The 21,924-nt window shown below is 39.4% G+C and overlaps 1 protein-coding gene across 1 annotated transcript; it reads right to left on the bottom strand.

The window, feature by feature from the left end:
• Positions 1 to 1,703: 1,703 nt before the first annotated feature.
• LOC120800387 (sodium- and chloride-dependent GABA transporter 1-like) lies at positions 1,704 to 12,308 on the bottom strand. Its single transcript, XM_040146465.1, has 14 exons — positions 12,068 to 12,308; positions 10,825 to 10,956; positions 10,007 to 10,107; positions 8,500 to 8,609; positions 8,254 to 8,386; positions 6,163 to 6,297; positions 5,964 to 6,067; positions 5,743 to 5,867; positions 4,984 to 5,096; positions 4,668 to 4,799; positions 3,694 to 3,796; positions 3,289 to 3,389; positions 1,927 to 2,094; positions 1,704 to 1,799 (listed from the first exon to the last, which is right to left on the bottom strand). The coding sequence occupies exons 1-14, from the start codon at positions 12,306 to 12,308 to the stop codon at positions 1,704 to 1,706; spliced, it is 1,794 nt and encodes a 597-aa protein (XP_040002399.1).
• Positions 12,309 to 21,924: the final 9,616 nt, after the last annotated feature.

Raw genomic sequence — 21,924 nt, 5'->3', positions numbered from 1 at the left:
TTTAAAGCTGCTATAATCGATATTTTTATACCAGCAGTGGATCGCATGACTACTTGTACACTGGTGAGCCAAAACATTTTGACCAGCGTGGGCACTCTACACAAGCCCCATACACATCAACCATCATTCAAATTTTCTGCCACCTTTTTCCACAGTAGCCCTTCTGTCGAAGTCGATCCGTTCGGACCAGAAGGGATCGACTTCATTGCCATTGCACATTGATGATGCACCAATTTGTGGTTTGTCCCTCCTCGGACAGGTACTCATTACTGCTCCGACCCAGTCATCTGGCCACAACGATTTCCCCATTGATAGTTGCTCAGGTCTTTACACCTGCTCATTTCTCCTGCTTCTAACATGTTGACTACGAGAACACTTGCCGTCTAATTTACCCCAGACCTTGACATTTACTATTTTTACAAGATAATTAACATCATTCGCTTATTCTGTGAGTGTTCATAATGTGTTGGTTTATTGATGTTTATGAAAAGGGTCGCTTGTAATAACAAAACGTCAGAGAATTACCACCAACTTTGCAGTTCCTCTCAGCTCTGTTAACTGTTTTGGTGTCTTTTAGCTCATTGTTTTGGGTTTTCTGGTTCACAACTTACTGTTTTGGTTCTGTCTCACCGTTTTCAGCAGCCAGCAGCTGTTTTCAGCACAAACGGTCAAGAAAAAATTTTGAAGCTAAAAAGCCAGATTTAAGAATTGGCAGAGACCAAAAAAAATATATTGGACTTCTTGTATATTTGTTTTTATTGACATGAGAAAAACTAAAGAGTAATGTCTGGGCAAATCTTACATACATGTCATTTTACATATTCCCCAAACCAACAAAACTGAGACTTTTGCACTTTCTCATCATCCACTGGATGAAAAACACTTATTCTATTTAATTTAAAAAACCCCCACATAATATACTTAATATAGTGACACAATTATATTTACAGTTTTCTAATATTTCAATTAGCCAAGCTGCCATGAAGGCGAATACTTGAGATTAAACAATATCATTTAAAACTTAAAGTATCTTAAAACTGTGTTAATGGAGAAACAGTGTATGTGAAATAGCCTGTACAACTTTCATCACATTCATATTATAGTAACAAATTTTTTGTGTTTGTTTTAATTTCTGTAGGTTCGGATCAGCAAAGACAAAAAATATAGCAGTATGGTCAAAAGACATTTAATGGTAAACATGATATTTACTTTATCGCAGTGGCTTTCTGGTTGGCTCTTTAAACTGCACCATTAGCAAATAATCTTTGATGCACTGCGATTTCATGCTTAATATCAAGTTTTACCAGATTGTTTAATTCCTTTGTACAACAACTTTCATTACATATGTGGTAGACTTATAAACAAAGACAGGGATTTTGTTGAATGGTAGAGAAAATTTACAAGTAGGGTGAAGATTTACTGTCATAATTGTATATTGCATATGTGGTCTATGTACACAGGTTCATTGCTGATCTATAGCATTCAATTTGTGGTCAGAGATTTTACTGCAAAAGGAAATATTCTAAATTTATCAAAAAGTGCCTCCTCATGTTCTTGCATTATTCACCTGATTTTTTTGTAGGAAAGTAAAGTACTGTGCATGACTCCTTCTGCTCAATAGTCACATTTCAACGTCAACCACATTAAGTCCTGGCAGACAGGGGAAAATAGCGGTCAGATTATTTCAACCTGAACAATCCTGGCTAGACCGGAGCCTCGCCCTCGCTCCCTGTGTGCGTGAATTCTCCATGCCCCGATGGCTTTTCATCCTCCTTGGCAGTTGTCATCTTCCGCCAACGCTGGTCAAGTGAAGAGAGTTACTTCAGTGTCAGATTCATTTTATATGTTCAACATTAGTTATTATTGAAGGTGGCAGATGTCTTTTGACCCGGAATGACTACACATTAAAAACAGTAAGGTTAGCACCTGTTTGATGCTGCCTTTGGTGGTGCAGAACATGTAGATGACGTAGCCTGGAATCAGTAACATTGAAGACAAAGCCATGAACCAGCCAATCACTTGGCCCCACAGTGGATACACATACTTCCCCAAGGTCAGCGGGGTCATCTCAATGGCACTGAAGGTAAATACCCCCTAGAATATAAAATCGTGTTATTAATAGTCCATTTAAACTCTTTCCAGATAACACACTAAAGAAGGAATTAAGTTCACACTCCAAAAGATGAATGAATTCACGTTCATTTCTTCAGTTTTTCAGTTGTTTTTTTTTTTAATGAGATGATCTGAGCTACTCTTTTTCAGTAAAACCTCTTCCTACCCATCCATCCCCAGCCCAATCACTGCAACTTCCCAAACTAAACGAATTACTGTATACTACTATAGAATCACGAACAGAGATTACTTTTAAAAGCCAAGAAAAGCCAATGCGACTTTATGTTTTACCACTTAAACAATGTGTCATAAAGCAGGAAAACTCAAAGCAGATCTGTTTACAAATGTAATTCAGCTATATATACTTTTTTTTTATAATGCAGAAAGTGAAAAAAGAGGTGCAGTAAAGGTATAATGTAGATGCAATGGAATTTTTATTTAGCCTGCATGAACCAAATTATGCAGCAGTTCCAAAACAAAAAATAGATAACAGGCTGGTACTCCACCACTCCATCATTACAGTCTCTAGCTGAGAGATGTGCTATGATTCCAGTTCTGCAGGGCACACAATTTAGAGAAAGCAATAATGGGGAACAACAAGACCAGGCTCTGCATCTAAAAAAAAAACTCCAGGAGAATATTCTGAACTGCGGTTACTGTGAATACCAGAGTTCAGAAGATGCCAGATACCAACAAGATCCGAAGTACCAACACGGACAAAAATTGTTAGAAGAAACAAACCAGGAAATGTTGCATCCCCTGGAAATGTTGCATGCCGTGTGCCGGAATCCTTGGGTTGCTCTTAAACCACATTGGACAAAGTATGGTGGTGAAAAAGTCTAAACCAGATGTTTAGATGTATTTTGACCTGCAAATCATCAAACTAGCGCCTACTGGGAGTGAACTGTACTTAGTCATTTTGGCAGAATACCCTTAATTTTATTTCTTTAACATTACACTTCCTTTATCACTGCATTAATGGAGATACAAGGTGAAGAGCAAATTACCACATGGCAGAGGAAACCAATTCAGCAATGTCCTCAGTCCTTTACCTGTTGGGACCTGCTGTAGCCCTGATGGCTTCATAGATCTCCACAAGGGAGAAGGAAGTAGTTAGATTTCAATTTAGGATAACGCATATCTATGAGGTTAAATCCATGATCATTCCCCACCTACCAGGCAGATCAGCGGCGTGAAGAACATCCAGCAGAGCTTCCACCAGCCACATGGCCGATAGCCGATCATGTCTTCAATGTCTTTATAAAACCTTTCAGCTCCTGTGGCGTAGAGAGAGGAGGACAGAGGGACAGATAATAAATGTAGGAAAAAAGCCATATGGGGTGGAAGAGAGGGAAAGGACAGAGAGTGTTATCAAAGAAAGTGGAGCCGATAGATGTAATTCCCTGCTGTACAGCCACATAGGAAATCTACATGCATGATTCGTTTGGTTACTTGGCACAGTATAGTCGCTTTTCTATCCAGATTTCAGCTGTGCTTCACCTGATTCCACTCTATACTGTCTGGTTTGGTTCAACCAGCACAGACGGCAAAAAAAAAAAAAAAAAAAATTTGATTTCCTACCATAGAGCCAAGATATGGAAACGGTTTCGAAGAAGACAAGGAAGAGAAGACACATCCCACTGGCGGAGTAGTAATCAAACAGCTTGAACACGTACAGACCACCCTGGGAAATTTCAACACAAAGACACACATACACACACACACACACACACACACACATCTGCTTTAGAGGCTGAATATTAATTCCCCTCCCTTTATTGAATAAAATATGCACGATGAATGTACACCGCAGGTTGTTGTGAGATCGTTTTGTCTTTATGTATAATGCAGGAGGGGGTTCTTTGCCCTGGTATCAGAAAAATGTTGATGTGTATGTTGTAATAGAAATTGCTTAACTTAATGGCTTTGAATTAAGAGTTTTTGCTGTGTCAGCACTGTACTTTGCTTGTCTGACATGTTATTTGTATAGAATGAACTGAAAGACCCCAATGAACTGGCTTGTCAAACACGGGCCCCACAGTCTTGGGCCAGGAGGAACGAAGTTCGCCTCTTTTGCAGACGACAGATTGATGCCTACAGGGCTGCTGACCGCCACCTCATATGAAGCTCAACTCCAGAGGTATTGTCAGAATCTTGAACCAGGTTTGGTGAAAGAACTCTGTCCCTGCTCAGCTGAATAGTATTGCTGTGACTCTGTCCCTTTTTTTGGGGGGGATTTTTCTACTTCTGCAATAAATTACTTAAAATACTTTTATTTCTCACCAGGAAATTATACAATGAGTTCCACCACATGTATGAGTGTGTTGGGTCTTAAGACAACCTTCTTCTTATAATAATCTGTCACGCACAGTCACATCCCGCAGCATGAATTAACTGCAGCGATTTAAAACTCATAAAAATAAAACACACGCTGCAGACCTCTTGCTCTTTTTCACATCCAGTAAATGGTTAAGATTCTCTACATATATTGCGTATTACAGATAATCAACAGGGTCTGAGGGAATCTAATCTACAAACTATGGCGTGTGCGACACCTGTGTGATGTTGGAGAAGCCGATGATGAAGGAGATGAAGCAGACAATGAGGATGAAGATCTTCTTCCTCTTTCTCAGCACAAGGGGATATTCATCCATCAGGGCTGTGATGAAGCCTTCCACTGTGCAGAACTAATACAATATTAGGAGACGTGTGTCAGAATGTACCGTAGAGTACAAAAAGAGTACTTCACAGTTTTAGATCAGGTTTGACTCTCTCACCCACACACTATTCACAGTCACAAGCTGTCCGTACTTTGTTTTTGTTATCCCCTCCTGGGAAAGGAGTGGTGAGTAATGAGTGGCCTGCTCATACCTGACTGTCCAGGCCCAGCATCATGAGCATGGAGAAGAAGAGGATGGCCCATAGTGAGGACATGGGCAGCTGGGTGACGGCCTGAGGATAAGCCAAAAAAGCCAGACCTGGGCCTAAAGATCACAAACAAGACGCACATTTTAAATCATTTAATGACATTATCTTTTAGCCTGCTGAATTTTACAAGCTATAACATACTTACATATCTAGAAAACATACAAACAGCACCGTATCATATCTAGCATTTCCTTTGCTTTTTCTTTTGGTTTTGACTTGCACTGAGTGTGTAAGCAACAGCAACATTTGAAAACATTTCCACGGCTGCCAGAGAAGTTCATAACTTAAATTGGACTGAGAGCAGGTCAACTTGTCTGAGAGGACTTGTTCCACGTAAAGGTCATGTACAAAAACCCGTCTAAAACCCCGTGTAGAACCTTTCTCTCTCATTTACAAAAAAGGATATTGGGGTGTTTGATTTGTCCGAAGTAAGACTGGGAAAATAAATGCTATTTCTCGATCGGCAAAATACAAAAACTTGGAGCAAAAGTATGTTTTTTCACTAATAAAATGAGAACACCCCAAGAGAAAATGATAATTACACTGCGTTGTCCATCAAAGAGTACAATTCAATGTCAATACTTTAGAAATCAGATAAATTTATCTTGATTCAAGATTTGCATCTTATTTCAGTACTTACTGAGATAATATAGCATATACAGAGACAATTTTGACTGTCCTACCAAGCAAATAGTACCATACCTGATGCTGCTAATTCCTGCACAGGTTTCTTAGTGATGTAGGACATGAAGCCTACGATGGAAAAGATGACGAAGCCGGCAAACATGCTCGTGCAGGAGTTGATGCAGCACACTATGATAGAGTCCCTGCAGGGAGAGGCACAACATGAACAGTTATGAATGAAAGGAGAAGAAAAAAAACAACAAAGAGGGCTAAATAAGCTTGTGTTTTCGTCTCCCCACTTGTAGACGTCGTTGTTGTAAGTGTTGTAGCTTCCCAGTGCGATGAGAGAGCCCAGGCCCAGGCCGTAGGAAAAGAAGATTTGAGTTGCCGCATCCAGCCACACCTGTAAGACAACAGATCCGTGTGTGCCCATGTTTGCGTCTGTTTGTCCATGTCTGAATACGGTCGTTTGTCTGGACGGTGTCCGAAACTGTCTACCTCAGATCGCACGAGTTTATTGAAGTCTGGGGTAATGTAGAAGAGGATCCCATCTATGGCTCCAGGCAGAGTGACCCCTCGGAAGAACAGGATGAACAGCATGAAGTAGGGATAGGTGGCTGAGAAATACACCACCTGAGAGAAAGACAGAGAGAACAACCTCTTTTTAGGTATTCAAATTAGCTAATATTTTTGTACATTCAAAGCCAAAAACCCATGTTTGAATTGCACAGAATTAAAAATGGGTTGTTCTCCATGCCTGCAGTGGAATTTTGTTTTAAAGCTAATCACAATTGCAAACAACTCAAAGCAATCAAAGCAGAAAAAAGAGAAGCCGAGCCCCTTGTTGCCACAGTATGCAGAGAGTGAAAGATTCCTCAGCTGCTGCAATATTTCCATGGCCTCTCTGTGCCAGAAGATCTTGCCGGGGCCTTTAGGATGTGGCCGGCATTTCTGTATCATTATGATTATGCTTAATTGGTAAAGTCCATCAAGGCCAGGGCCTTGGGGGAATTCATTTTTCTTACTGCTCTCAGATGCTACACATTAAAATCCAATTATCCCTGGCAGTAAATGTGTAAATGCGTTTCTGCTCACATTGCTTGAACTTGCTGTAATTTAAAAAATCGAGGCAGTAGACAGATTGATTTTTTTGTGTGTTTCTTTCCTATTTTACAGTTTGGGATTAAAATAATACCCTTAAAACTTTTTCTGTCTCTCTACCTTTGTGAAATATGGATAGCGAGATTGGTTGTGAGTGACAGCAGATAAAAACAAAGTCAAAATCTTAGAAGATTAGGTAAATAATAAAATATGTCTCTATCAAGTTAAAAAAAATCATACTCTGCTCTGTTTTGATGTGAACTCATACTGTGACACACGAAACACAGTAAATCAGAAAAGGCAGAAGGGGTTTAAATGGCCTCACTGAGCAACAGAAACTCTCTCTAACGTCCCATGCATATGGCATTTCAAAGCAGTAGGCGTCAGAATAAATAGGCATAGTCAGTTCTTTAGGAAACATCCAATCAGGAAAGGCGACCGGGCTAAAATAATAATTTGACATAGACGTAGAAAGATTAGAGCAGACAGTCTCTCTCCAAAGCTCAAAGGTTCAACAGCCACTCGGAAAACAATCACACTTGTCGGTACAGCTTTCTTATCAGTAAATATCAATACAAAACTGATCATTAATATATAATATAGATAAATCTTATATTTTAATATATTACATTATAAATGTAAGCTATGTAAATGAAGGGCTTAAATGTTATCACCACTTGATTGAAAACTCTCCCCAGAGCCTGATAAACCATCATTTTCGTCCATGGGATTTCGGGATCAATGGATGAAGCCCAATTTTTTCAAGAGCTATGACTCACATCAGTTCACTTTTTGATCAGTCAGTATGCAGCCAATCAAAAGATTGAAAAGCCGAAGGGGTTTACATTATTTAGTTAGTGATTGAAGAGGCACTCTCATCAAGCCTGAGATTGCATTTTCTTGCCTAAGGAGAGACTGCAGTGGCAAAACAGACCCAGTAGAAGCTCATCACTCAAATGTCAAATGTTGGGAGGGCCCAATGGACTAATGGGTTCATGGATAAAAGAACTGACAGATAACCCCCTGCTAACTACTTGTCATGGAAAAACAAGGTGCTTTGAGCTTAATCCCAGTGCTGGCATGGCAAAAAGCTCCCAGTGACAATGCTTAAATGCTGATGTTTAGCAGGTAAAATGTTTACCATGTCCACCCTCTTAGTTTATCATGTTAACATCCATTAATCTGGACTAATACAAAGTAGCATATGGGTATATGGTCATAAACCGTTAAGGGATCACCAAAGTTTCCCATTTGTCTCTTTATTTAGCTTGAACTCAGTGGGCAACAACATCACTTCTCTCCTGAGCAGCTTTTTTGTGTCCAGTCATGTTTTCATGGATAAAACTTTAATATGCAAGAGGAAAGAGAGAGAAAGAGAGAAAGAGACTTAGATAATGCAGATTTGGTAAATGTAGCAGAAGCAGTCTGAGGCCAGAGAGAGTGAATCTGGAGAGAAAAATCGGGGAAAACAGGAGCACAGGGTCTGACCTTCCCCGTCCACTCCACTCCTTTCCAGATTGAGAAGTAGACAAGGACCCACGCCAGTGCCAGAGTGCCCACTAAGGGCCAGCGTAGCGTCCCTGGCTCCTCCAGACCACTGGACATCTGGTGCATGTTACGCCTACAGGAACAGATACACCTTGAATTCAGACACAGATAACCGCAGATAGCTTCCAGAAATAGCTCCGACGCTCACTTGCACATTCTTCTACAGAACATATCTCGCTGACTTACTCCCAGAACTCAGTGACAGCGCTGGTCAAGTTGGTGGTGTCTGTCAGACTGTAGTTGGAGAAACATTTCTCTGTGTTCCAGGGGTTATCGCAGCTTTGCCAAGGCAGCTCCTGCACACACAGAAATGCGCATAAAAACAAAACAGGTTGCCGCAGAAAAAATATGATGACATATCTCTCGGTTTTGCATTCTGCACTATGGCACAAAAAGTTCTGGGATTTAATAGCTGTATCATTTTCCTAAAAAGACAAACCAACAAGAAGAGCAGAAGAAAAAAAAACCCCATTTGTGCTGTTCTTCACAGACAAAAATAAACTTCCATCATGTTTCCCCTTGACTCTCCACACTTGGCTGTTTCGTCTGACTGACTCAACATCCACAAAGACTGTTCAGAACAAAAGGAGACAAAGACAGAGAGATATCCCATCCAACAATGAAAATGACATTTAATGAACCAGCCATGCTTTTTGGCCTTCAGATAAAAACATTGAAAAACAAAGAACACTAGATTTTTTTTCAAAGTCTTTTGATGCCTGCCTCTCAGTCTTCCATTTCCCCACCACAAGAGCCTCTTGCACAACGCCTAAAAAGTCTTTAAATATCTGTCACCAGGCTTCTTTGAGCCGACTGGTCAAGCGGAGTAATACAAAAGCAGAGTGAGAAAAGCTGAGACTGAGAAAGAAAAGGATTGTAGATAGAGACCCGCATTGATGAGTGTTTTTCCTCTGTTATTGGCACTTAATTACAACCACTGTGATGAATTCTGTAAAACAATAAAATGTGAATACTTTTTATCGGCAGTTGAAACTCACCTAAAGTGGGAAATGGTGGTATCTAAATATACAAACTCTACCGTAGAGTTTTTTGAGTGTTTTTATTTGTTTCAAACATATCACACTAAGTCATTTGCAGCAGCATTGTGGCTAAAAGTTTAGGAATGCTGAAGTCCCCCTACTACCAAAAACCCTCCCAGTCACCAGGAAGGAAGTTTCGGACATTTGGAGTTCTGCAAGGTGTACTTTCTGAAAGCAAACTGCTTATAGGGTCGACGATCTTAACTATAATGAAAAGAACTGTCTCAGAACTTTGTCTCTACTGTATTTTCCCCGTGGTTAATATAAATTAAATATTTCTTTAAGAAACTTCCTGGAAAATGATGACCCTGTAAAATAAAGTGTTTTATTCCTAGTTATGTAGGTAATGCTCTTTCAAAGCTTTCTCCATGCAGCCAGGACCAAAATTCTGGTAGAGACTTACAAAATCATTTTTGTGTTTATTTTTATTGGGCTGAAAGAAGCCAAATTTCCTCCAAGCTTTGATATAACCTTTAAATTTCCAGTGAAAATATTGAGGTCATGACCTCAGTGTCCTCAGTGTTAGCTATGGCCCTGATTGGTAGTCAAAAAAGGAAAAGGGTAGCATAACACACACTAACTGAAACTGAAATGCTTGGTTGAGGTCTGCTTCATGCAGATTACGATTATGATTACTGGCATGTTTAACATACCGAGCCAAAGGAGTTGAATAAGTAGTAGAGTGCCCAGGCAATGATGATGATGTAGTAGATGTTGAGCCAGAAGGACAGCACCACTGCAGCCAGACCGACACCTGCAGGAGACATCAGCATTTTACAGCACAGAGTCTTATAGGTCAGCTCACATGCTCAGTAAGATGTAATATGGGATGTGAGGGGAAAAGTACAAATGCAGGAGCAGAGCAGATTTCACCTAAGAGAGAAAACAAAAATGGTGTCACTCATCATCCTCATCATTTGTTTTTTGCTATTTCTAGTTTTATTTTTCCTTGGTTTGGAGTATCAGCTGGCACAGAAGAAAGTTGTCAACAAAACAACTTCTCTTTCTGACTTTTTTTTATTCTGCTACTCCATGGTAGCTTCGCACCCTTGTCGTTTCTGTTTTAAATATTGTTTTTAAGACAGCAACAAGTGTTGAAAAGGAGACTCAAGCGTGGGTGATGAGACGATGGGCCCCCGGGCACAGACATGCAAAAGGCACCGTCATACACAGGAGAAAGACAGAAAGACTGAAAGAGATTAGAGCCCAACCGATATCTGACTTTATCAGCTGGCAGATTTATCAAAAATCTAGTATCAAGGGCGATTTTGAGTAAACTGTGCCAGACTGAGAAGAGGTTCAACGCCCAAAGAGAAAATGATTGATGATACATCAAATCTTAGGTCTAGTGGTCAAAATGAAGCTCATAATGCTCAGAAAGGGAATCATATCACTCAACTTCTGTATGTCAGTCAAAATCAGACAACATATCCAGCACATCCATATCTTCCTGTTTATATCAACATCTTACCTTTCATCATAGGGAGGAGTTTCCACACTCCCAGCCCTCCCACAGAGGTGAACTGTCCCAGGGACGTCTCCAGGAAGAAGAGAGGTATCCCAGCAAACACCAGGGTCATAAAGTACGGGATCAGGAAGGCCCCTGATACGCCGCCAGAAAGCAGATGAACAGAATATGTAGGATAATGTAGATAGTGTGTCAGGAAGTAATTCGATTGAAAATACATTCAAATTTTATTTAGTGGAGGGCAAAGATTTTCAGGAGGTTTTGTTACGATACCTGTTGAGAATTTTGTGTGGTAGTCATGTTGATGTAGCTTGGACTAACAGCTGATAATATCATTTCACTGTGCGCTGAGAGTTCTAATATACCATCTTAGAAACTTTATGAAACTTTATATTCGATTTGAACAAAGCTTATTTTTCTTTGTTTTAGACGGAGAAAGAAATAAAATATAGCTATAATATTGTAGTAAGAATTTCATATCCCCTTTCTCCGAAGTTTTTAAACCTCAGCTCCTGCCCAAACGTTCCTTTATTATTACCATTTTATGAAAAATGCTAGAGGACAGTCTTTTCTCAAATATTGTACAATTGGCATGCAGGAGACACACACCTTCCGCCCACACCTCGTGGAGGGAGAAAGTTTTACGACCGGTTTTAAAAAGTTCCCATGAACGTTAATGTGTTGCTAAATACCTTATTCCTATAAAATGCATTCTTAAAGGGCAATTTCAGTCAAATAACCTATGAAACAAATTAACCTCTCGCTGGCAGTGCTTTGGATAAGAGGAAAAATATTTTACTTTGGTGGTTTCTGGACGAAATGTCTCTGCTTTACCACCATTAAAGCAGAAATCCATAAAACTGATTCCCAATAGTACTGTATATCGTTTCTAAACTGTGCTGTACTGTATGGAGTACTGAAACATTTCATTTTCCTTTATCTGAGGGGGTAAAAAATCTTATCGAGATTGAGCTTTCTTCTTCAAGTGAGACTGGGCAAAGCGGGCTGGCATAGAGGCATATTTACAACAATAAATACAAAAAACATAAACAGACTAAGACAATTGTCATATGTAGCCGTACAAAAAAATCCTCAACACTAGAGAATTAGTGAATTCATCATTTAAGCAAAAGAATATAAAAGTATATACAGTCTCATTTAAGTATTTTAGCATCCAGTTGGACTTTCAACTGACTGGACCTATGCATACTGTAAGATCTTTCGGTTCTGTCACTCATGCACTTACCTCCTCCATTCTTGCCACACAGATAAGGGAACCTCCAGACATTCCCTAAGCCAATGGCGTATCCCACGCATGACAGCAGAAAATCAAACTTGCCCTTCCAGCTTCCCCTTTCAGGTGGCTCCTCGTTTGTCTTCTTTTCGTCTGCAGGGGGCGCCACAGGATCCAGCTCCTCGAAGGGAATTGCTTGCTTGACCTCTGTTGGGGAGTTCAAGTCCACTGTACTCTGCCCAGTCTTCCCCATTGTGGGAACACTACAGACCAGTGGGGTCAGAAAATCACTTGGTCCTCGCTGCCTGTAACGGTTAAAGTGTCTGTTCCTGTCCGACTGAGTCTCTCACACTGGGTTTGGGCCTTGGCTGGACAGATTCAGGGCAATGTACTGACACTCAATTTGCAGAAAAGCTGTAGAGGAATATGAAATACAAAAGTTTTTGCAGAGGTGTTACAACAATTATCGATGGGTAATATGTAAAGCTTTTTGTTGTGCCTGACAGTGTTTTAGTGTAGGAAAATACTACAATTTATTAACATCGAGGCATTTTTATGGTCTTTTACAGCCCTTTTATGAACTTGGCCAACTGGCTCCCAAAACTAAAGCTAATGACCGCCTCATAAATCTGTGAGAAAATATAAAAATCTATATTTCCTGCACAGACAAATGTGAATTGGGAAGACGGAAGAAACTGTGTTTGCTATGGTGTAATAATGTTTGAAAACAGTACTTTCCCAGACAGTATTGGGTTTAGGGCCCCCAGCAAATGTTTTCAATAGTGATCAACTGAAAAAATAATCGACAGATTCATTCAGTATGGGCTACTTGGGTGTGCCAACCCACAAAAATAGCTCAGAAGTTGTACCATCGGCCTGATATGATATATCCCATGCCTGGATGGTATCACATGGTCAGGGAGTTCGAGCATTGGCAAGAAGTTGTTCCTGTCTGCATTGATTGACCCAGAAATTGTCCAGATCGCTTCATCCATTACTCGGGGTTAAGTACAGACTTTTCCCTGATACATTTCCTGAAAGAACAACTCAGACCTGACATTTTTCAGTTTTCTCATTGTGTTATTCTTTTGCATTATTAATCGTCAACCATGTTACACTGATTTAAAAAGCCTGCTGTATTTAATTATCTGTGCTTTTTCTGTCTGATTCATTTGCTCACTGTGTTTTTCAAAGTATTCAAATATATATTAATGTTTAATTGCAATTTCTCATTATGAAAAACTTGTGTACCATTTCATAGATGCACCATTTATGCCAACTAGCCTTTGATGCTGTTAAAAAGAAGTATTGGCAAAGTCTACTGTGTATATATGCAACAGACACACACAATCCATTTTCAAAATACAAACAGGAGGTGCAGTGTAATGATAAAAGTTACATGTAATCAGACTGATCCTTTTAAAACAGTGACTCTGATGTTTAGTACAGTCAGTATTGATCAAACAAATTCCCCTGTTGTAAAATGAGTCCTGTTCCACACTGTGTACTAAGTAATCATCTTCTATTGTGCATAATGCTGTGAAATTCTCAAAAGTACTTTTAAACTGTTGTCTAGGTGAGTACGTGTATCTCTCCCAAAAGAAAATATAATATGAAACACATCAGAGTTTCTCTTTGAGTATATCATCCATTTAGATTCAAAGGAAGTCCTGCTGTTTTTGACAGACTTTTTTGGGAAAGTTTTGTCTCTCTCAACAATTACAATAATTACTACTAACTATGTAAGGCAGGGAATGAATTCAAATTGATAAGTATTTATTTTTGTGGTCTATGGCAGGTCTTCATAAACCAAAGGTCTTTGTCTGTGGACACACTATACTGTCACCAACCAAATTCAACTTAATAACTAACTGAATGACAGTTTAAAGCAAAGAAAGGCGGGAGAACAAGGTGCATCCTACCTGACAGATTTCCAAGACCTTCGTCAGGTCATCAGCTTCAATTCACCACACCGGCATCACAAAAATCCTAAAATTTAAACGGCCAAAGCAAAAAAAAAATCTCCTTGCGGCAGCTGTGAAAAGCTCAAAGCCGACTCTCCAGGTCCAGAGGAAGCCACAGTGTTCCTGCTGCCCGTAAAGCTGTTTTTGATTTTGCAACTCTTTCCTGTACACTGTATTTTGGAGGACCTGTGGCTATTCCTGCAGCTGGTATCGAGTGGTTGATAATAAAGTTCGACCTGTGTGTCTGCTTTGATTACTGCTCAGTTCTGACTAGTGAGGCCCCCAGGCCACGGGGGATACAGTATATCAATCGCCCGATTCTGGCGGGGAACTCTAGCGACAGCAGCAGTGTGTGTGTGAGTGTTTGTGCAATGTGTGTATGTGTTTGTTGAGCTAGCTGAGGGTTAGCTCTTGCCAGCACCGTTACCATGGTATTTCCCAACAGAGAAGGGCCCAAGTCAGTGAAAGATCTCATGGAGTTTTGGAAAATGAAACGAGCAATGACTGCTGGCAAAGACTCTGGATATGTATGAAAGGTTAAATAAAAAATAATTTTCATTTTTCTGTCAAACTTTAAAAATGATCAGTGTTTTTGGGATATGCAGTGGGCGTGTGTGTGTGTGCAAATGATAGCTACATACTGTATATGACTGTAGCAACACCATAAGCCTGCCATCTAGGGCAGTGCTCCATCTTGGCCTACACCTTCAGGGGAACAGCACTGGACCATTGCACCCAGCACTTAATGCAGACCAAGACACTCATTCAAAGATCTAGACAGAGAAGAAATTCAAAGATTATAATTAAGCGAGCCTGCTGCTGTGTGCCACTTTACTGTACCTGAACTATCTGGCTCCTAAAGCATCCTTTGAATTTCTATTAGTTCCAGCTCTCTCTTTAAAGAATTAGGTGCCAAGCTGTTGGTGCCTCATTGCCATTAAACTTCCCCTTATTTCCTAAGAGTTTTTCTACGCAGACTCTGGGAAGACACTGCACCTGAGCAAGAAATAGTCTGCCACATAACCCCTGCAAAACCACAACTTTTTGTTTTTACACCTGGTTTTGTATGGATTAAGCAAACGAGATACAACATGTTAATTTGTGAGCTTCAGAGGTGCTGGTAGGCAAATTTTGTTCACCTCAGACAGAGCCAGGCGAGCTGTTTTCCCGTTTCCACCCTTTGTGCTAAGCTAAACTAACCAGCTGCTAGGTGTAGCTTCATATTTACTGTACAGACGTGAGGGTGGTATTAATCTTCTCATGTGACACTCTGCAAGAAAAGAATAAGATTATTTCTCAAAATGTTCAACTACTGCTTAAAGTCCATTCACCAAAGCTAATTTTAAAATTCAAATTAAATCATATTCATTTGAAATATTTAAATTGTTCTCAGATTTTTGCTCTAAATCCATTTCCCCAAGACCAGGCTAAAAGGAGTTGCTTAAAATACATAATCAGGCGACCACTAGCAGGAAACAACAAACACGTCTCCTGGTGCGTTACCATGCATTTACCTTAGTGATAAAACCATTGAAAAGTTGGTCTGTGACTTGATATAGTGTAGCGCAACAGTAGCTCAAGTAAAAAAGTCACGGAGTCAGTGAATGATTCAGTTATCCGTTACGGAAGTAAGCAATATCTATTGCTAGGTTTGCCACCATTAGCTAACATTAGCCACCTTAAGATACAGGCCATTTGGCAATTGGTTAATCCAGACACCATGCAAGCATGTTCCTAATATAAAAACATGTGCACTTGTGTATTGACTTACAAAATGTTACACCCATAGTGGATACAGTGACATTATCTATGATGTCTTCTTAATTACTGTAGAGACAGTAAAAGGATGGCTTCATTAATATTAATGGCATTAGATATGAGACATGAAGCCTTTGTGTTTCTCGTAGCAGGTACTTCCTAATGTTAATATCTGGTCCAGATATTCTATCACCAGCCAATTAGAAAGACTAATGAACATTCCCACAATTCACTGGCAGCACTGTACTCAATGTGCATTGGATTGCTGATAGGTGAGACGGCTGGTAAATATGGGTTTTCAAAATGGAGAGATTAAATCACATTAGAAGCTTAATTACACCCATAGTGAGTCATTCATAACAAGAGCAGATTCAGTGTAATCTCTGGTGAGGTTTACTGTCCATGTGGGCCCAAATGATGATAGCTAGCTGGATCGGAGTTGTCAAAGATGGTTTTCATCAATCTGTTTATAGCATCCCTCCCGATGCCAAGTATAATAGGGAGCAATTATGTAGGTGAAAGAGGCAGAATGACAGAGGTAGATTGTCATAAAGGCAAAGGCTAAGTTTGACAAAGTTATGACGAGCGCATCACAATTTGGTTGGTTGGTCTTAGCCTTTTTTCCTTCTTGAAAAAATGTAAATTAGCATATATGATTTGCATAGTAATAGAAGAAAAAAAGAATATAGAGAATGATGAAAAAGAGGGGGGAACTTAGATTAAAAAATGGAAGATGATAAATTTTCATGCTCTGTCCAAAAGTCCTTTTTAAATTCCTGAAGTAATGCTTGTTGGCTTTCCATAACATGGTGAGAATTTAAAATCTTTTTTGTTGCAGATTTCAGTCTCCCGCAGGTTTGTTAATACCAAGTATTTAAGGATCTGAAGCCAAAGTGTGCAATCTAAAAGATAAAAAAACAGAAGGAAACCCATAATGTTTCGTTACACAACTGATTCACCCTGACATATTGTAAAACCATTCTTGTGAACACTTAGCTGTATATTTCAACATATTTGGACATTTAGTGCATATAAATCTCTGTTGCTCCATTTGTGAGGTATGGTATGTTGTGCTAAAGCCAGCATGAAATCCATTGTGATGTGATTTTCTTTACTTTGTAACAACAGCTTAATTTGGTACGGATACTTCTGGGATTTGCTGAGTCTGCATGCCCAGAGATAAACTTTAGCAGTGTAGTCATTTGTATTCATGAACTCTGGTCCTGTCACTGCATAATGAGTGCCTGTAGCAACAACAAAGTAATTTATCAAAAAGCAGTGTAATGGCTTATATTTAAAGTAAATCATGTGTGCAATTTTAAAAATGTTAAATTCTGTAAATTAGCAATATTTCTTTGGAATAGGGTCTCCAAAAGAACCTATGTTGCTCTACATTTATTATAGATGACAGATAAGGTGCGTCTGATTTATTCCATTTTAATGTTTTTCTTCATGATGCTGTAAGTTGATACTGATGTTGGCAAATGGGAAAAGCCTTGTTCTGCAGGCACCCTGTTGCGACTGAGGAAGACTGTACATATTTGATGCTTGCATTATGACACATATAATGAAAGACTCAGCAAATTTTGTTTTGGCGCAGTAAAACTGAAAAGAAAAACAAAAAAGTAATCAGCATATCCATGACCTAAAGCTGGGTAATAGCTCAGGCATGACATACGGAATAAATTGTGTGCGCTTTTTAAATTTTAGCCTGGGAGGATTTTTAGCCACCCTATTTCTCTACACTGGCAATCCATACTGGCGGATGGATTGACATGAAATTTTGCACAGATTTTCATGTTTCCCAGAGGATGAATCCCAATGACTTTGGTGATCCTCTAACTTTTCATCCAGCGTCAGCACCAAGGTCAAAGAAGAAATTTGTACTGACATTCACGGTGCCCACAGGATAAGACCTAATAATTGTGACCTTTCCTCCCATGCCTCCAGCAGGTTAAAATGTTAGTTTGTCCAATACTTTGGTTTGTGACTAATAGATACAATATTATATTTGTTCATTTGGCAGATGTTTTTGTTAGCCTCAGATATACTTTTTTTGTGCTTATCAAATGTTAGCATGCTAATATGCTAAAGTTATATGGTGAACCTGGTGAACATTATACTTGCTAAACATCAGCATGTTATTGTCATTGTGAGCATGTTATGCCACGTTCACATCCTATGCGTTACTGTAATTACCAGTTTCCCAATTCTTCCTCACATCAATATTCAAGTCATAGTTATGACAGTAAAAGCTCCAAAATATCCGACTTTGTGCTAAAAAGTACAGAAATGCTACCAAATACTGTTGCTAAAGCTGATTAAATGCTGAGATTTAAAAGATAGCCTTAACATTCACATATCCAACGCTTAAGTAAAACACCTGTCACTCAACATAATTACACTTGTTCAAATTACACTCGCTAGTGGCCATTAATAGTGTTTTTTTAGCAAACTGTTTGCTTGCTAGGCAGCAAAAGCAGTTAGCAGTGTAGCTAACACTTGTCTCTTTCAATTTTGTTTTGTTGGTGTTTATTGGCTGAGACAACAGGTTATCTCCAGTAATAAGTGAGAAGCAGCAGCACAAGAAGACTAACAGCTGCCATCTTGCAAGTCGTACAACCTGGGAATCTTTCCTATCGTTACATTCCCTCCCACATGACGTGAACACAGCATTGCTATGCTGACATTAGCATTTAGCTCAAAACACCACGGTGCCTAAGCACAGCCTACCAGAGCCAGATGGCTGTTGTCTCTACATGGCATAATAAAGCCGTAATTAAACTGTTCAACATAGCAGCAATAAGACCGTCAATACAGACTAAAAACGTATACAGTAACGTCAGTATTTTCTGTGTATGCAAAGTGCAAGTAGTATATAATTATTTCACCCATTACAACTTGAATGCTGAGTCAGTACATCATTAAAGTAGTAGATCTGTCTTTTTTAAATGTAGGTTATTACCGTGAAAAATATTCCTCAATAACCTCAATAACAAAAAATGGGCAACAGTTTGGAACAAAAAATTACTGTCTTTGAAACAGTCTTTGTGAGCTTCCTTTAATTCACAGCACGTGTCGTGGGCTGTGAATCAATGCGGGGCTTATTATAAAGCAAGGAACACCCAGAGGCGATTGGCAAGCATAGATAGGAGGCTAATATTACCAACGTTTTCGTCCAGTAATGCAGTAGGACAATGCACGCCGCATAAATTTCCACAGGTTAAGGAGAAACGCAGGGCGAGGCACACATCAGAGAGGGTATGATTGTGTTAATTAGAGAGAGAATGAAAAGATGAAAGATGGTTAGGGAGGGAGGGACAGAGAAAATCACTGCAAAGAATGAAGGGGGGAAAAGGTATAGATATGAGTTGGGAGGCAGAATGAAAAGAAGGTGAAAAGAAATGGGAAAAGTTGTTATGTCACAGTAGTGCATGGGTAGATGAGAGGGGAAAGAGTTGAAAAGATCCATGGAAATGGGAAAATGACTGTAAGAAACCAGGGGAGATTGTTCCATCGCTGGAGATGGAATGAAATACTGAAAGAGAGAGAGAAGATCAGATAAAAGAAGTGACAGAGGGCATTGAAATTTTTTCATTCACAGTTTGCCTGATACATGAATCAGGTAGTGTTTCATTGGTGTCACTGCAGAGTGCGTTATTCCTCCCTGGAGATCTATTCTCCATCGACCTTATTCTCCATCTCATTCTGCTCTCCCTCCATTACCCCTGAGTCATGTTTTATCATTGCAATTGTCTCACATTCTTATGACCTTGTTATATGCAAAGTCATTGCCCTTTATGTGCCCCAAAATAAATTACACCAAGGCATTGTCACCATAAAAGCCCTAAAGAAGAACTCAGGCAGAAATACAATCTATTTCATGTGGAACTTTTTGCAATCTGTTACTGTGATTCATTCAGTTTTGCCTTCATCCTCGTGATTTTGATCAAACAGTGGGCTGAATGATAAGGTCGGACATTTTTCTTTTTCTCACATCTTCCCCTATGGGATTTTTTGCTAAGCGCAACAATCAATCAGAGGCTTCATTAAACATTGATGAAGACGTATGGGCATAAACGGCCATAAGTGCAACACTGAGTGATGCATGTCCTGCCGAAAATATCAGAAACAGAAATGTATTCCGCAAGAAATGGTCCAGACAAAAGTGTGTTTCTATCCACCAAACTGGAATAGAAACACTGCTAATTTAAAAAAAAAAAAAGTCAAAATATTGCAAAAAAAATGTTTACACTTGGCTTAGGTGGAAAAGGTTATGTATCGATAAACAGAAAATGCAACAAACTGCAATGGAAAGAGATTTGGCAAATAAATGATGTACATGAATCATGTGACTTATTGTCCACTGCAAAAAAAATGGAAGCAGAGAAAACATCAGATATTTGTGGAGCAGTAAGAAGATGGTTTAATTGCACGCGAATGAAGAATCAGTGCCAACAACTATTTCTTGATTGTCGTATTCCTAGTTTTCGCATTACAGTAGTGGATGAAAGCCCACACCACACAAACACACACACACACACACACACACACACACACACACACACACACACACAGATAGAGAGAGAGAGAGAGAGAGAGAGAGAGTAATTTGCCTTTTGTTTTGAGGATTTTCTGGAAATTTGGTTAAAATTGATGTTAAATTCCAGTGAAAACAAAATGCACACACAAACATCTAAAGAGACGAATAAATTCTACAAAATGCTGTCGTAGACAGTTGGGCCGCGCTGGTGGTGACCTTGATCCAAAAACTAGGAGGGTCTCGACCGAATAGATGAATGTGATAAACCCAAGATTAAAAGTAGTATTTTATTTCAGACCTAACGCGTATTTTTAATATATAAAAAAAAAGGTGTGCTGAATTACATAGTTCACAATGGCTCCTGCAGGATGTGGACCCTCTGAAGATTCTCTTAGCCTTCTATGAGAGGGCAGGAATTACTAATTAATCTGGGATAATTTCATGGAATGGATTTACAGTTTTTGCCTTAAGATTCTTTTTGGAAAGGGGACCAGACTGGAGTCGATGTTAATTTAAGAGGAGATAGTAACACTGAAACTAACACGCTCTCAGGTTGCATGGATCATCTGCACCAAAGATAGTCCAGTGATCAAGCCTGTCGTTTCTAGAGTTGCTCGAGATCATGAAAAAGTGTGGTCAAGTCCTGCTGAATCCAAACTCTTTGGTTATGACAAAGGACGCAGAATGGATCCAAAAACACATCCGCCCCATCCTGTCTAGAGCGTTGGCGTATTTTAAATTGTGTTGCAGCACGTGAAAACGCGTCAAACAACACGCAAATAATACAAGAAAAACGGTATCTGACTGGACACATCATCTAGGTGTTGTACTTACTGAGTATATTTCAGAAAAAAATACTTGAACACGTTTTAACTTGACAGCAGCCACTTGTAGATTTACACTGTGTGGTCACGAAAATATCTTCTCAGTTCTTTTACTGGCCCATTTTTTTACGTCTTCATTTAGTCTCCTGCAGTGTTGGCTTCCTTCCTGCTCCTTTCACGTTTCACTTTTACGAGAAAGAATGAGGGAAGGGAATACAAAGGTGAAGCATCTTCATTTGGAGGGGATCTTAGCTCATTAGCGAAGTGAACTAATGATGCAGCAGAACGCACTCAATGTAATATCCCGGCATTTTCAGATATGCCAGGTGATTTCAAATCTAAGACCAAGCACTGAGTGGTTGACAAACTGCAAATGTGTTCATCTTCTTAATCCGATCTTTAATTCATACTTGATTATTTTCTGTCATATATTTCTTTTGGTTTTTGATTTTTCAAAGCTCATTTGTGTGACATTGTTGTGTTTTTAAAGGGGACACAGTTAAAAAGAGTTGTATAATGACCCTGATGATGGCAGTAGAGTTCATCGGGGTTATCTCAGATTAGGCACGAGACATTAAATTTTTTTAACCCCACTTTACAAACTGGTGATGTGGTGTTTGACAGACATTTACCTGTCCCAAGAAGCCCAATTGGAAGATACTTCTGCTGTTTCGATTTTGGTCACCCTTTCTTTAATCTGTCTCGTTCTCGTGGCAGTGCAATAGTAAATTGTTGGAGTACCCCTTTAATGTAGCTGCAGAAACAACTCTAAGGTATTGT

Source organism: Xiphias gladius, chromosome 2 (assembly GCF_016859285.1).
Source record: "Xiphias gladius isolate SHS-SW01 ecotype Sanya breed wild chromosome 2, ASM1685928v1, whole genome shotgun sequence".
Lineage (NCBI taxonomy): Eukaryota > Metazoa > Chordata > Actinopteri > Istiophoriformes > Xiphiidae > Xiphias > Xiphias gladius.
This window is presented reverse-complemented; position numbering and strand designations above follow the sequence as displayed.

Excerpts from the sequence above, each read along its gene's own strand:
- LOC120800387 (XM_040146465.1), bottom strand. The coding sequence starts at position 12,308 with ATGGGGAAGACTGGGCAGAGTACAGTGGACTTGAACTCCCCAACAGAG. Across the intron at positions 10,108-10,824 it reads ACTCCTCCCTATGATGAAAG|GTGTCGGTCTGGCTGCAGTG; the intron begins GTAAGATGTTGA and ends TGTCTCCTGCAG. Across the intron at positions 6,068-6,162 it reads ATAAACTCGTGCGATCTGAG|GTGTGGCTGGATGCGGCAAC; the intron begins GTAGACAGTTTC and ends GTTGTCTTACAG.